The sequence below is a fragment of the Apteryx rowi genome, unplaced genomic scaffold (genome assembly GCF_003343035.1).
Source record: "Apteryx rowi isolate R43461 unplaced genomic scaffold, aptRow1 scaffold_268, whole genome shotgun sequence".
In the NCBI taxonomy this organism is placed as follows: domain Eukaryota; kingdom Metazoa; phylum Chordata; class Aves; order Apterygiformes; family Apterygidae; genus Apteryx; species Apteryx rowi.
Window position 1 is genome coordinate 172,768 of NW_020449063.1, and position 14,405 is coordinate 187,172.

At 42.0% G+C, this 14,405-nt stretch overlaps 1 protein-coding gene across 2 annotated transcripts in view; it reads right to left on the reverse strand.

Moving 5' to 3' along the window:
- Nucleotides 1–4,932: 4,932 nt before the first annotated feature.
- CUNH2orf40 (chromosome unknown C2orf40 homolog) overlaps nucleotides 4,933–14,405 on the reverse strand; it is a 36,676-nt gene continuing 27,203 nt past the window's right edge. Inside the window, exons 1-4 of one of the 2 annotated variants that reach the window (XM_026068076.1) lie at nucleotides 10,682–10,757; nucleotides 9,707–9,754; nucleotides 7,297–7,454; nucleotides 4,933–5,289 (exon numbers count right to left, since the gene is read on the reverse strand). In XM_026068076.1, the coding sequence (XP_025923861.1) occupies nucleotides 5,128–5,289; nucleotides 7,297–7,454; nucleotides 9,707–9,754; nucleotides 10,682–10,757 (444 nt within the window). In that variant the 3' untranslated portion in view covers nucleotides 4,933–5,127. Of the gene's footprint in view, nucleotides 5,290–7,296; nucleotides 7,455–9,706; nucleotides 9,755–10,681; nucleotides 10,758–14,405 lie in introns of those variants that run through there. The other variant, XM_026068075.1, reaches the window with a different exon arrangement.

Genomic DNA, 14,405 nt, shown 5'->3' on the forward strand with positions numbered 1-14,405 from the left:
TTTTCCAGTTTCAGTGTTTTCACTGTAGGTACTTCTCTCATTACACATATATATGCATATATTGTATGTTGATTAGAAAGTAACAATCTGTAAATAATTGTTTCAAAATTAAAAACAGTGCTTTCTGTTTCTTAATAGATTGGAAGGACTGTAGGATGTCTGTTGAAATAGATTGGATAAAAACAAAGCATGATTTATTCCAATTTAAGCAGTTGGTAATGATGTGGAAATGTAAGATTTTCTTTAAACCATAGATTACAACTTCAGCCTCCCCAATTGAGGAAATATTTCCATTTTAAATATTTTATTGAATTGCCAGTAAATGTTATAACTTTGATAACTATGCCTGTCATTCTAAAAGAATTATCAACACTCAGTTCCTCTTATTTTTAACAGTGACACATACCTAGGCTTGGATACCTTGGAGGGAGGACTGACAGAGGCTTTTTTTAAAAGGTATTTTGTCTTAGTGCCACTCAAAATCGAAAAGCCTCATCAATCAAAATTGAAAAATCTCATCGAGTGAAGTGACTTGACTTTATCTCACTACCAACCTCCCAGTGCAGTGTTTTCAACCCTAACCTTTTAACCTTTTATGTTTTGGGGAAGGTGCTCTTTCTCCTTATCTTTCCTCCTCATCCAAATTGTGCCATGGGATGCCAAAGGATTCAAAATCCTTTCTTTACAAAGAGGTGACACATACAGGGTGCAATCTGAGTCCAGCAATTAGAGCAGTCATCAAGAACAGGGGAGTTGTGGGTTTCAGCTGTTGCTTCCAGGACTGTTTTTTGTTTAATCCAATGACTTCAGTACAAAATACATGAACTGTACTGGAACAAGTGTGTTTCTAGAGACTATAGCACAAAAAGTGCATTTCAAAAAACTCTTTGGGGAAATCTGAATGTTTGGATACTGAAGTTATGAATTTAAAAGCTTTTTAGATTACTTCATTGCCTGACCTTCTTCATAAAAGGAGCAAATCAGACAGAGGACAAATGGCTGGTAGTGATACAACCCATTTGTGAGTATGCAGTGTGCCCCCCAACAGGGCCCAAGTGACAGACTGTATTGTCTGACAGGCTGTTACTTTCCTTGTACTGCTTTTAGCTTTTGATTCAGCGGTTCCTGGTTCAGTTCCCATTCTCTTCCTAGTGTCTTCCAGAAACAACAGAAACTGCTGTTGCCCTGTGTGTTTAAAGCAGGTGAGTGGTCTTCTAGCAGGTTCAAAAGGCATGAATTGTAGGTGTTAAAAACAATGTCTTCTGGTGCTTGAGAGGGAAAGTTCAGGGTAATTTCAAGTTTTGTCCTGTCTGAGCTGAGCCTGAGAGAAGGCTGATGAGGTGTGCCTTGCAAACCTTCATGTTGGTGCTCTCTGTTCCCATCTGGCATTACAGTTTTCCGCAGTAGGAGAAAGAAGGCATCAAGTTTGCAGGGAACCACGCATGAGAAACAGCTGCTGCCATTCCAGAAGAGCCACCTTTGATGGAAGAAGGTGGTGGAGTACAGAGGTGGCAGGACTGAAAGCTTGGAAATACAGGATGCTGGAGTAAATGAAGCCAAACCATGTTTGGATTTCCATGCCTGAACACAATGTATTATTTGTACTTGTTCTCAGAAAATTTGGGTGTTAGGATTTTCTGCTGTCACTTAGCTGGGAAGACAAGATAAAACTAACATGACCAGACTTGATGTGCCTATTCAGTCATACTGATCTGCATCAGTTCAGCTGGTGTTAGATGCGAGTCTGTCTTTCTCTCTCTGTAGGGGATATGCAATGTAGCAGAGGTCTGTGGTGAACCAGCCAGCTTGGTGCTGGCAAGTGAAATCAGTCTTCCTAGTAGGAGAGGTGTGCAAGACATCCACTACTGTGGGTTGCTTGAACTTCGCAAGGGCCACTTTAGCAGTCTGAAAGTTATCACAACGTGAGGTCCATAGTTTTTTTTCTTCCTCCCCCCCCCCCTTTTTTTAAGCTGATGTTTTATTTCTCCTTATTTCTACATGCAGGGCTGCTCAAAAGCTTTGTAAACCGTGTTGCTGGTCTACAGACAAACTACAGTGGGGCTTGCAGACATAATTTGTTTTGAAGAATAGTTCCATGAACATATAGTCTAGAGAAGCCTTGTGTCTGTAGACTATGTTCTCTGGTTAGATTTTGTTGTTGTTGTTGTTATCTGGTAAAATCATGCTCTGATGGTCTTTTCTTGTGTCTGGGTGTCTGTATGGACTCTGGAGGGTTCCCTGGGCAGTTGACAGTCATGACTGCAACCTGGCAGTTATGAATGTCTCTCTTCAGTCACCTCTTCTCAAGAAACTCAAAGAGAAAGCTGATGTGAGCAGGAAACCCACATCATCTATTAGGCAAACAGTCCTGGGATAAAAGCACCTGCCCCCTCCCACCTCCCCGTTTGTGTTTTGTTACAGGTAGGAACTTCAAGGCAACGAAGGTCAAAAAGAAAAAATATGAAAAGATATAATTTAGGCTGATGATGAAGAGACTCTACCTGGAGAACGAGAGGATCTTCTGGGTATAGCCTTGGGAGAGTATGTGACAGTGGCTGTGGGGGTCACAGCCAGCAGTGGTTCTGTGATTTGAAAAAAGTGATGCCTCAGGTATTTTCAGCAAAGTAGCCAGGACTGCCATGTCAGTCTGACTGACTCATCAGGCTGACACCCCCAAACTGGGGCATGTGACATCATCAGGTCTTGAAAAATTAAAAGCTGGACTATGGCCAAACTGTTCCTGTTCTGTAGGAAGGCACAATGGACAATTTTGGTGGAGGGGTTACATGATGCCAAAGCCAGGGTGGCTGGGCATGATGTTAAGAGCTCTATGCAGTCTGCACAGCAAAATAGAAATGCTGCTCCTTTCAGTTGCTCTGGATTTTGATTGCTTGTGAGGGGATGCAGAGTTTTGTCTGTGTCTTGGGGCAGAAATTCAAATGAAGTTTGTTTAACTTAGAGGCACTCCATAGATATTTGAAAAATGGTATATTATATTTAAACAGATTTTTTTCTCCTTTTTTTCCCCAAACGTGTGATGACTCATACCTGTTTTCTTTGTAGCTTATTGCACATGCTTCTGCATCACTGTGACTACTGTACTCCAAGTCGGGTGGACTCCTCCACAAGAAAATGGGTTAACTGGGAACCTTCAGCATGCAGTACAATGTAATGAAAAAGATAGTTTGGAGGTGGGGGGGTTGTTGTTTGTTTTTTCTTTCCTAGAGAATACAGAAGAGAGATTCTGTAAAGTTTTCTGTGAGTCCACAAGGCATGGAAAGCTGCTGGACTGAGTCAGCCTGCAGGAATGGACACAGTTTACAAAGGCTGGAATGGTATTTATTTACAACTTTTTTTTTTTTTCTGCCTTATTCAGCAGGTCTAAATTCCCAGTTGTAAATTCTGGGAAATGATGGAAATTATCAGCACAGTTAAAACACTGCCAAATTCTGTTCACTTTTTTGATAGGACACAAAATGAAGTATTCTTCTAAGAATAGGGGTTTTCCAACTGTGCAAGAGTATGTACTTGAATCAGAATAAATGGCTATTCCATATTTGGAATAAAGGGCTTTCTACCCTAGGAAATGCACCAGTCTAAAACGATTTAACTGGCAAGGTTGCTTCTAAGTGTGAGCGCTCCAAAACCTAGAAGAAATCTGATTTCTTTCGGAGCATGTTATATTAGTGCATATTTTTGTGTTAAGAAGAAAAGTGACTAACATGTTTGTTCAGTCTGGATCTCCCTCCCTGGAAACATTCCTGCAGGGAGCTGGATAGTGCTGGGCTGCCTCTCCTGGACACCAGTCTATCACACAACAGGGGCTGTAAAAAAGATTAGGAAATATACTCAATTATGAAAGAAGTAGGAGAAGTGTAAAGACTGGTGTTACCACAATCCATGCTTTGGAAACTTCTTGTAAGCTTTAAATTACAGACAGCTAAAGCATCCCTGCTGCCTTTCTTCTGAGAGTCTTTTGTAGCTTGTGGTACACATTTCATCTCTCTCTGTCCTGGCACTTCCACTCCAAAAATCATGGAACTAACCAGCCTTCCTCACCTGTCCCTTCCCAGTCCTCTACCTTTGCCAAACTTAAGGAGTGCCTTCCCCCACCAAACTGTTCCTGAAGCCCAGGACAGCTGAAATCTYCCTCTTCCTGCTTCCTCAGGTCTTCATAAGGACTGTCTCTAGAGCAACAAGGGATAAAAAGCAACGTTGCTGTGGTAAAGTTGGATATATTTTTAGGTTCTGAATGCACCCAACCACATCCACTCCATTTAATCCACTATACTTCGTTAATGAATCCTGTCTCTGATCTGCTTCCACGCTCAGCCTAATGTGAATTGGGGGTAGGGACAGCTTTATGGTATGAAATTAACGTCTGGTGACTGTGTTGGATAGTATCTGATGCTATCATCACTATCTATTTTAATCCACTTTTTTTTTTTAATCCATGTTATTTTAATCCACATTTCAAGCTAGAGTGAAAGCTTACAGCCAAGCTCAAAGGACACAATAGGGAGTATTCATAAAAGCTAACTTTGCCTGGGAGTGGTAGGGACCACTTAGGCTGGGTGCTCTGTATCTCAACTGTTACTTCTGAAGTTAGGTTCCTGCTTTGGACCCTTGGTAGGTATGGAAACAGCAAGGGAGGCAACAAGGCAGCATTTCAGCTGGGAGGAATTTTTCTTTTCTTTTCCCCTTGAACTAATTGGATTTATTTGACACAAATCTGAATGAGCAAGCACATCTGAAATATATTGGCTTATATGATATATGCCAAACTGGATGATGGAATTGGGCAATTAATTGTAGGAAAGCAAATGAAAAAGCCCTTTAAAAACTGATTTCCAGTAGTACGCTGCTTTGGAATGAAACTTGCCAACAAACTCTACCAAGTAAATGGAAAACTGTTTATTTTATCAAAAAAAGCTTTATTTCTACAACACTTTATATATAGTGTACTACTAAGTAACCATAAAAAAAAGTCACGTTGCATCTCACAGTTCCTTTATTCTTGCTGTTTTATGCAAATAGCTAGTAGGAAAGCAGCACCATTGACTGAGGGAAGACTCAGCCAAGCCCAACACAGCCATATAGATACTAACTATAGCAGGATAAATGGCATTAGTAATCATCATAGTTGACACCTGCTCCATGCCTGAAGGTATGTGGATTTCGTGGGCCAATTGGTGAATCTTCATCATAGTGGTGTTGGTAATATCCACCATAGTATTCATTACCCTGCCGGCCTAAGCTTGTCCAGTAGGAGATGTCGTCTTCAAATTTCTGCAGAAAAAAAAGAGAATACTTGCTTTCCAAACCTGAAAATTACAAGAAAAAGTGAAACAAAAAAGGTACAAGGTTCTTTTTGTCTGTTTCAGAAATCCTGATCCTTTGCATATTTGAAAAAACTAAATGTTTTGATCTAAGGGGTTTTGTGACTTACACCTACTTTCTCTATGGGATGTATCAGTGTTTTGAGTACACTAATAAGCTTTAACTGTCCTGACCAGCCTCACCTGGTACCCCCACTCACACCTTCTGCCCACTAGAAAGTGCTTAAACAGAGAGAGCCTTCAACTGAAATATGCACTGGAACTTTTCCTATTTCTTTTACCTTTTCAGTGCTGGACTGTAAAAACATTTCAATGGTTTGTCCTTAAAAACTAATGGCTTGGTTCTCCATTGCCCTATGCCCTTTAGTCCTGATGTCCCTGGGTGCAAAGTGGGTGCAACAGGCCTTTGCTTTGTGCCTGTGATGTTTCGCTCTCATTTTGCATGGGTGAAAATGAACATACAGTGCAACCTTCTAGCTGTAGAAATGTAGTAGGCAGTTCAATTCTGTATCTGTTCACAACAGCAGAGGAAAAAGAGTGCACAGGAATATCAAATAGTTGCCAAGCCAAAGTCTTTCCATCTGAATGACTCTTTGGAAATATTTTTGGCTGAGACTTGAAAAAAGTTTTGCAAAATACACAATGGCTAAGTATGGCCTAAGTCCCTTCTAAAACATTGCTGGAACAAACAGTTATTTCATTGTTAAAACTGTGTCTTATTACTCAAGAAAACCTACCAAGTGGATTCATTGTATCCCATAACAGGCTGCATCTCATTTTTCTGAAATGCACACAGGCACTCTCAGAGGAGAATGCATCTTATCTGCATGGCATGCCATGTTACTTACCTCTTAGTAACTGCCTACAGTCTTCAGTTTCTGAGGTATAAAATCACTTTTCCTATTTTTCCTATTCTGTGTTGGGTATAGCCAAGCAGTTAAAAAGTATTTTTTATCTGCATAATGTCCGGAAGCAACAAAAAATGTATCCATTGTTTCAGTCTAAGCAAAGGATTTTTTTTTAATTATTCCAGCTTTGAAAATGAGTGCATTCATCTTGTAAGCAATTCACATAGTATGAAGGTCTAAAATGTACTCCAGCTTGCCTGTGCCAATTCAGTCTCATTAAATATATTCATGTGGCTGACAAAAGCCAAGAATTGAACATCTATAACTATTTTTAACCTCTTATTTATGTACAAATTATTCCACACATAGGACTGCAACTACATGCACATTTTCCCCTCTATTTTAGTGGCCTATTTAGTAGAGCTTTGTGCGGTATGCATATGAGCTGGAAATTCTCAATTCCACTTCAAAGTTTTTACAAATTAACTGTTTTAAAAAATATATCCTTATAATTTGAAGGGAGGCTGACTGCACATTAGCAAATGGTTTTTCTTTCAGATTTTAGAGTTGAAGCATAGCTGCCAGTGCTCGTGATGGTTAAGAGCTGACCACACTGTGCAGGCACACGCATATCTTATGCAATGCTAGTACAATTTTATTGAAGAATGTTAATCAGGCCAAGCTTGGTATGGATTTTAAGGTGTGTTTAAAAGCAAATTGATTAGGTTGAGATGACTAAACTTCTTTCCTGAACTACAGTTGATTACTCTGTCTATTTCTCAAGGTAAACTTTGTTCATAAATCTGGTTACAATTTATTAATTCTAAGTTCAGTAGAACGCAAAAATTCCGTTAAAATTTTTTAATAGTATTTTCTCTATTAATAAAATAATGTGGAAATTTCTAACAAATACAGAGCTTGTATTTCTGTGCAACATTTACTACTTTAAAACAAAATTATATTATCAAATTGTGAACGGAAACAGGCCAGCTTCTCCCTAGGCAGTATTCTTTACTGTTACACTCACCTGTGTGCTCCTATGAGTATGCATCCACACTCACATCCACCTACTCTGAACTCTGAAAAATTCCTGAAAGTTTTGTACTCACCACTTCATCAAATCCCAAGTACAGAAACTGCTGGTACCACTGTTGCACATCAGGTTGAGTTCTGTCCCATAGCTGGCGCTTCTGGCGTTTCAAGATGCTTAAGAACTCTTTGGCCTTGTTTTCTCTCACTGACACCTCAGGCTTAATGGCAACAGGGGCTGAAATTAATTCCCCCCAAAAGACATGCCAGGAAACTTTTAATCACCCTGAAATGTATTACACTAAAGACACTTTTTTCATTATGTCATCATCTTTGTTCTTGGCAGCACTGTATGTGTAACAACAGTAGTAAAAATTGGAATCATCAGTCTAATAAGTTTTCTCAGATACCCTTCTTCTCTTGAATTTTTTTATCAGGAATTTTGATCTGAAAGATACAAGCTAACTAAGACATTTAAGCAAATAAACCAAAACTGACAAATCATATATAGCATTATGTAGTGCTTTAACAAGAGAGTGGGAGAATCAATTCTGTATTCTGCTGTTATTTTGAATGTGAAAGAAAATGAGAGGTGAAGTTAAAAAGACCAAGAATACTAGAGAAACACAACTTATTTGGGTGAGGGGAGGCACACACAAAAGTGTATATATGTATTTCTGAAACTACTGTGTACACCTGTAGCTTTGAAATAATGAGTGCTGCTAAGCGCTGTATGTCTGAATATAACAACCCTTTCCATACCTCAGGTTTTCATAGCACATAACTTGGTGAATGCCCAGGAATGTCTTCAACCTGCCAGCCCCAGATGTGCTATTCAGCTTGCCCCATGCCTAACAGGTAGGTTGTGTGCTGCTGCTAGAGGAATTTACCCCTCTGAAAGGTATGAAGGTGATGACTGGCTAGCCACATGCTAAGGAGACAAGTTTTCTCGTGTTGTTGGTATATGTTTGCTCTTCCTGAGAAATAAGTGCGTGTGTAGAGCAGGAGGAACATCCTGGCTTGAAAGGGTTCATTGCAACAAGGGAGAGAAAAGGGACATGGACATGGATGTGGATGGGGATTTTCAGTGGATGTGGGGGGAGAGGCCAGGGGCAGAAAGGGAAGGAGGGTGGATATGAGAGAACTACTGCAGTAGGAGCCAGGCAGCATCACAGGGGGAGGCAGAGGACTGCAACTGGAAGGAGATACAAGAGAGAAAATGGCAGGAGGGAGAGGTGAGTTTTTACACGAATAGTGCAAAACAGCATGCTGCCCTGTGATGATGAGCTGGAAACTTTGATAGCTTGCCATTCACTTGAGCTGGGTGATATTACTGGAAAGCAGGACAGTAGAACAAATGTCACATAAATGAGAGTCACACAAGGGACAATGCCAACAAGGCGACTGGTACTGTGTACTTAGCCTGTTCATTTGGAAAAGGGGACTTAGGTGAGGTAGACGGCCAAAGTGCAAATAGACAGAAAGTCCTAGTGCACAGCAGTGCACCAGGACACACGTTTTAGGGTTGGCAAGAGGTGTGGGTGAAGGCACAGGAAAAAAACAGTGAGAAGTTAAGAAAACTTCCAGAAAGTGGGAGATTTGCAGTCACCTCTGTGGAGGTTTAAGTTCTTTGCCTCAACCACAGAGCAGGCTGAGGGGAGGCAGGTCACTACAACTTGGCTGTTTCAGTCTGCCTCTCCATCTGCTGTAGGGCCACCTGTCCCCGGCCAGCTCCCATTTCCATCCCCTTCGCTCAACTAGTGAGCCATTCGCTTCATCTGTGTACTGGGCCCTCAGCCATAATCCTTCCCGTGGAGAGTAGTCTTCCAAGAAGGAAGTGTATAGAGGGCCAAGGGGACACAGGGAACAAGTTAACACATAACAAGCAATTGTAATTTGCACATTTTCTCTTCTGCATCTTAGACAACAGTATTTCCACAGGTTGTAACTCCTTGGGAAAACCTGTGACCTCCCAGAGTGTAAGAAATAAATGTCATGACTACTATGCATACACTGGGAAAGGTATGCCTTATATCCTGCTAAATGATAGTCAGACATGCAGAGCAAAATGTAGGTCTGCTGTGTGAGCCCATGAATCCTTGTTTTCAGCTGGTTGGCTTTTAGTATTGAAGAGGAGGAGGGATGTTGTGATAAGCATAGCCTCCAACACTGCAGGTAAACAGGGAGGCACCAGCTCCACGGAGTTGGCACTATATGTGTAGGAGTTTTTGGTGTGATACACAGCAACAGTGTCTGCACACTACCACCTGTAAACTGGTGTGTGTGTTTGTACATACATATATATATGTACATACACACAAACACTATATACTATGTAGTAGTGTGTGTATATATATACACACTACTTCTCTGACTACCGTCTTTGAGCCGAAAATACAATGACAACCACATTTAAAGTTTTGATCCATAGCAACTGAATTTTTATCAACAGAAGAATACAGGAAAGCAATTTTCTGTCTCTTTATTTACCTTCTTGTTTTTGAAGCATCAGTTTAAGCTTATTTCCTCTTGAACCATCTAGACAAGCAAAAATAAAATGCATACTTTAGCTATCAGTTTTATTTAAGAGGAAAGAAACAACAACAACAGCAGCAATCATATGAAAAATACAGAAGAGATGTTACAACTCCTGACTATCGGGCAAAACTCTGAAGCAAGTTTCCATCAATGCCCATCTTAGCACCAGTTTCCACACTCACGTTTAACGTGCTACAGGAAAGCTTTCACCATTCCAACAGCCTTTCCCCAACTCATCTTGGCAAGGAAACCTGATAGTGGTCTTGCTTACCTTATGCAATTWTTTTTTTTTTCAGCAGAAAACTGCTGCTGGTGTTAGTACAGTGATACAGTGTCCAGGGTTGCACGATAATCCTGAAAAACTCCTGTGGCTGAATGAGGGGCATGTTAACAACTGGACCTGTTAAGTTTTTCCTCCCAGTCAGTCCTAAAAACTGTCAAAGCTGTCATGCTGCTAAAACAATTTCGCAGAAAGAATACAGTGCTTTAGTGCAAGCTGTGGAGGGTTACCCGCGCTGCTGGTCTCGCAGCAAGCCTGCGAGCGCCTCGTTCTTCTGGAATGCGCTATTTGCTCAAAAAGAGTTTTCCTAAGAAAAAAAAAAAGATGTTCGACTTGCACAGATTTCTCCGGAGTGACCGAAAACGTTTTCCCGCAGGGTTAGCGGGTCGTTTTACCTGAGTTGCCTGGGGAGAAAGGTTGGGGGGGGGGGGGGAATTCTGTTCCCAACCCCCCCCCCTCCCCGGATTTACTGCTGTTTCCCGCCCGCGGGCTCCCCGCACCGCCGGCGGGTCCCGGGCTGCCCCTGCCCTCCCCGCCTGGGGAGGCGGCAGCCCGGCCGGGACGACGCGGGGCAGCCGTGCGGCGGCGGGACCCTCCTCCTCTCCCCGCCCGCGGCGGGCGCCCCTCGCCGTCCGGCCCTCACTCACCGGGCGCCGCGCAGAGCAGCAGCAGCAGCAGGAGGGCGGCGCAGGGCAGGGCCCCGCGGGGCCACGGCGGCGGCATGGCGGCGAAGTGCGCGGCGGGACGCGGCTCCCCCATCTAGGCGGGAGCGGAGGAGAGGAGGGAAAAGGGCGGCCGCGCCCCCAGTCCGGCGCGGAGGGGAGGGGAAGGGGTCAGGCGGGGCTGGGGGCGCGCTGGAAATGGCGGGGGAGGCCGGCCTCTCCCCGCCCCCCGCGCGGGCCGCCCGTTGTCGGCCGGTAACGGCCGGCGCCGACCCGCGCCCGCGCTGCGCGCGAGGCGCCCAGTTACCCGGCGCATTGCGCGGACTCTTGTCAGTGGGCGCCCCCGGCGCGCGCAGTCCTTTAACGGCCGTAACGGCACTTTCCGCGGAGTTTCGCTGGGAGAAGGCGGGAGCAGGCACTGTGGCAAATGGCATAGGGAACAGAAAGCAAAGCAAATACTTTTTTTTTAACCTTAGGATCACCTGAAATAATGCAAACATGAATGTATGCCGCTATCAGACTAAATATTTAGCTCTTCAGTATGCCACAGACCACTTGAAAAAAAAAATTGAAGGGAACTCATAACCAAAGTTACTCTCAGCATAACATTTAACACATATTCCCTTGCCAAGTTGTATTTCAAGTTTTCCAATCAAACCATATTTAATTATCTGGTAAGGGAGTTCTTTCAGTATGTAATAGTCTCTCTTCTGCACTGTACACAGCAGCTGTTATCTGCTATAATTATGGGCATATGTGATTTTATATCTTTTGCACTTGAACATGTAGTTAAATATGTTTCTGTAGTGCAGGACATGCATCCTTTTGTTTAGTGTTGCACAGTTTGTAAATTCCTAGTGATATTTATTTTTGCTGTTACACATAATCCAGTATAATCGGTAAAGACATTTCAGTGGTTCATACAGCTTTTTGTTACAAGAATTTTTTTTAAAAAAATGAGCTGTAGTATGTCATTTACCATTTCTCCCTATATTAAGCCAGTTCTTTGATTGCCTGTAATACCAGCTGAAAATCAAGAGTATGTCTTGGTGCCAAAATGAATCAAAATTAACCAAAGGTTCTTAGGGTTTTTTTCTTTCCCTCCATCCTCTTTTCCTTCTCTGTCTCTCCCTCTCAAGTCCATACAAGCCTGCAATGCATTTTAACTAATCTGCTTTAAAATTTTGATTTTATCTTTCTGCATATAAACAAGTTTAGCATGTAGGAAGAAGTGCAGGGCCAAAATCCAAAATTACAAACTAATTCCCTGCTCAGCAGGATCATAACCACAACAGTTCCCAAACTTACTCTGTATTTTCCTATTTCAGTTTTAAGTTTCCCTCAGTGAATTAAGTTTCTCCCAAATTCTTTCCCTGCAAATGTCAGAAATACCCAGATTAAGCCCAGCGAAATCCTAGTCCATCTTGGACAGAAACCTCTTTCACTTGCAGCAGAAACCCAGAGCACTCAGGAAGCCTCTGAAATCTTCTCACCTCTCCATGAAGCTGTGCTACTGTACAGCAAGGAATGCAAGGGGTTTTTTTAAGAGAAGGAGAGAGTAAGCAAGAAAGAGCTGAGCTCTGTAAGCTGGTTTTGAGAAAAATGGCAAGCATTGGGGTCTCTGCTGCCTGATCCAGGGGTTGTTTCCACACTGTATGTAGTTGAAATATAAATACATATATAAAATGTATAAACACACACACACTTATATATGTATACACATGTATATATTCACAATTTTTATATATATGTGAGGAGGGAAAGAGCCATGCAATGGTGTGGCAAACCCCTGTTACATGATGTGGAACGCTTTTGTGTTATTTCAGGCAGGGCTTAATTGTGTGGATGGGACAGGGCTATATGCCTAGGTTTATCACTCACTGTAAACTGCAGAAGCAGAACAAGGATGTGCTGCACCCTGGGCAGTTCCCCAGCCTGACTTAACGCAGCTTCAGGTGACTCCTGAGTTCCCCATGAATCTTTCCCATTGTGAAAAAAGTACTTGTAACTGCACCCAAGCCATTTTCCTGCCTCCCCCTGTCTTCAGGTGCTTGATTCTGCACTCATACTAAAGTTCAGTTCTCTTTGCTTATCCCAGTTGTAATGACAGTAGCACCAAAGGGCTTGAAAACATGATGTGATCACTGTAGTCCAGCTGCCCCTTGCTTTCTGCAGGAGCTACGGTTTCAATGCGGGAAGGGTGGGAGAAAGTAGCACTTTCTAGATCCCTGTGATTTAAGCACTCACATAGGAGGCAGTTGTCCCAGGTCCTTCAGCCCACTCCACCCTCTCCAATGAATTCCCATACAATGGAGAATCAAAATTAGTTTGGTCTTTTTGTCACTGCTTTTGAAACTTCCTTCCATATAGCTCAATGTTTCAAGTGTCAGCAGTCTTAATGTGTAATGCAGTGTGTTTCAGCAAAAGCCAGTCTTTAGAATCAATGGGTTCTTTCATTAGTTTAACACTGATACTCTCTTTCCTAAAACCATTTGGTTTTTTGGGGGTAGCTAGTTACAGAATATAGCCAGAAGGGACATAAGCAAAGAGTACATATATATGGCTACACAAAACTATGGCTACAGGTCATTTATAAAAACAGGGAAGCAACTCTTAAGTATTTGCAGTCCACTACTGTATTGATAATGGCAAACTAATATCTTGTTCAGTTAGTTTGTAACAAGTCTTGCATGTGAGCTGGTTCTATACAGAGTTTAAGATGATGCTTGGAGCATCTGGGCCAAGGGAATAKGAAGCACAAAAGCTCGTCAGTACCAAATATATCACCATGGCTCAAGAAACTGCCTGGATAAAATGCTGTCTCATGTAACTCAGAGAATGTATTGACTCAAGTGCAAGGTTATTGTAGAAAATCATTGCTCTGTTGGTGGAAGAAATGATTGACAGAAGAATATAATGCTCAAGGTTAAACTGAGTGCAATATCTTTCCCGGGGAGGTCACTTTCTCAGTTCAGAGGACAGGAGTTTTCAGTATAAAATAAAAAAGTTGTTAAAAATATAACAACACCATTTCTTTTCAAAGACTGGTGAAAGATGACTGGTATTTTTCCAGGAGCAATCTTTGGTCTTTATTTCTGTTCCAGCTTGTTTTAAGCACTAACACATTGTTACCCTATTGTTGCAGCAAGAAATATTTTTCTGCTTAGCTTGCGACTATTGCATCTTCATTAGTATATATTTTCAAATAAGTATTCATTTTTATTCACGATCACTCACCATTGGTACCCCCTCCTGGTATTTACCATTTAAAAACACTGTCACTGTGTGTGCTACTTTGATAGTGCAGGGTTTTCCAGGATTGTCTCTATTAACAGTGACATTACACCCTTTAAAATATCCTTTTCTTCAGCACAGAGGATTTAAAAGATTGTCTTACAGTTTTGTCTCTGCTGGTATGCTAGTGTTGGGAGTTTTCTGTCGACATAGCTGCACAGCATCCCAAATGACACCAGCTAAGCAAGTCTTCACCAAGGGGAACTTGTTGCAGTAGCTATGTCATACTCTTAGTCAAAAGAGCTCACTGGTCAAATTATAGTTTAGACCAAGGTCACAGGAAAATGACTTCCATATCTGTACAGAGCATCAAGGAAATCAGTGTTTAGCAAAACATTTTCAAACAGGTTACACATGGAGAGTGAAAGGGAAGTTTTGTGTACTACTCTCAAAAAAAGAGAGAGAGGAGGACTGC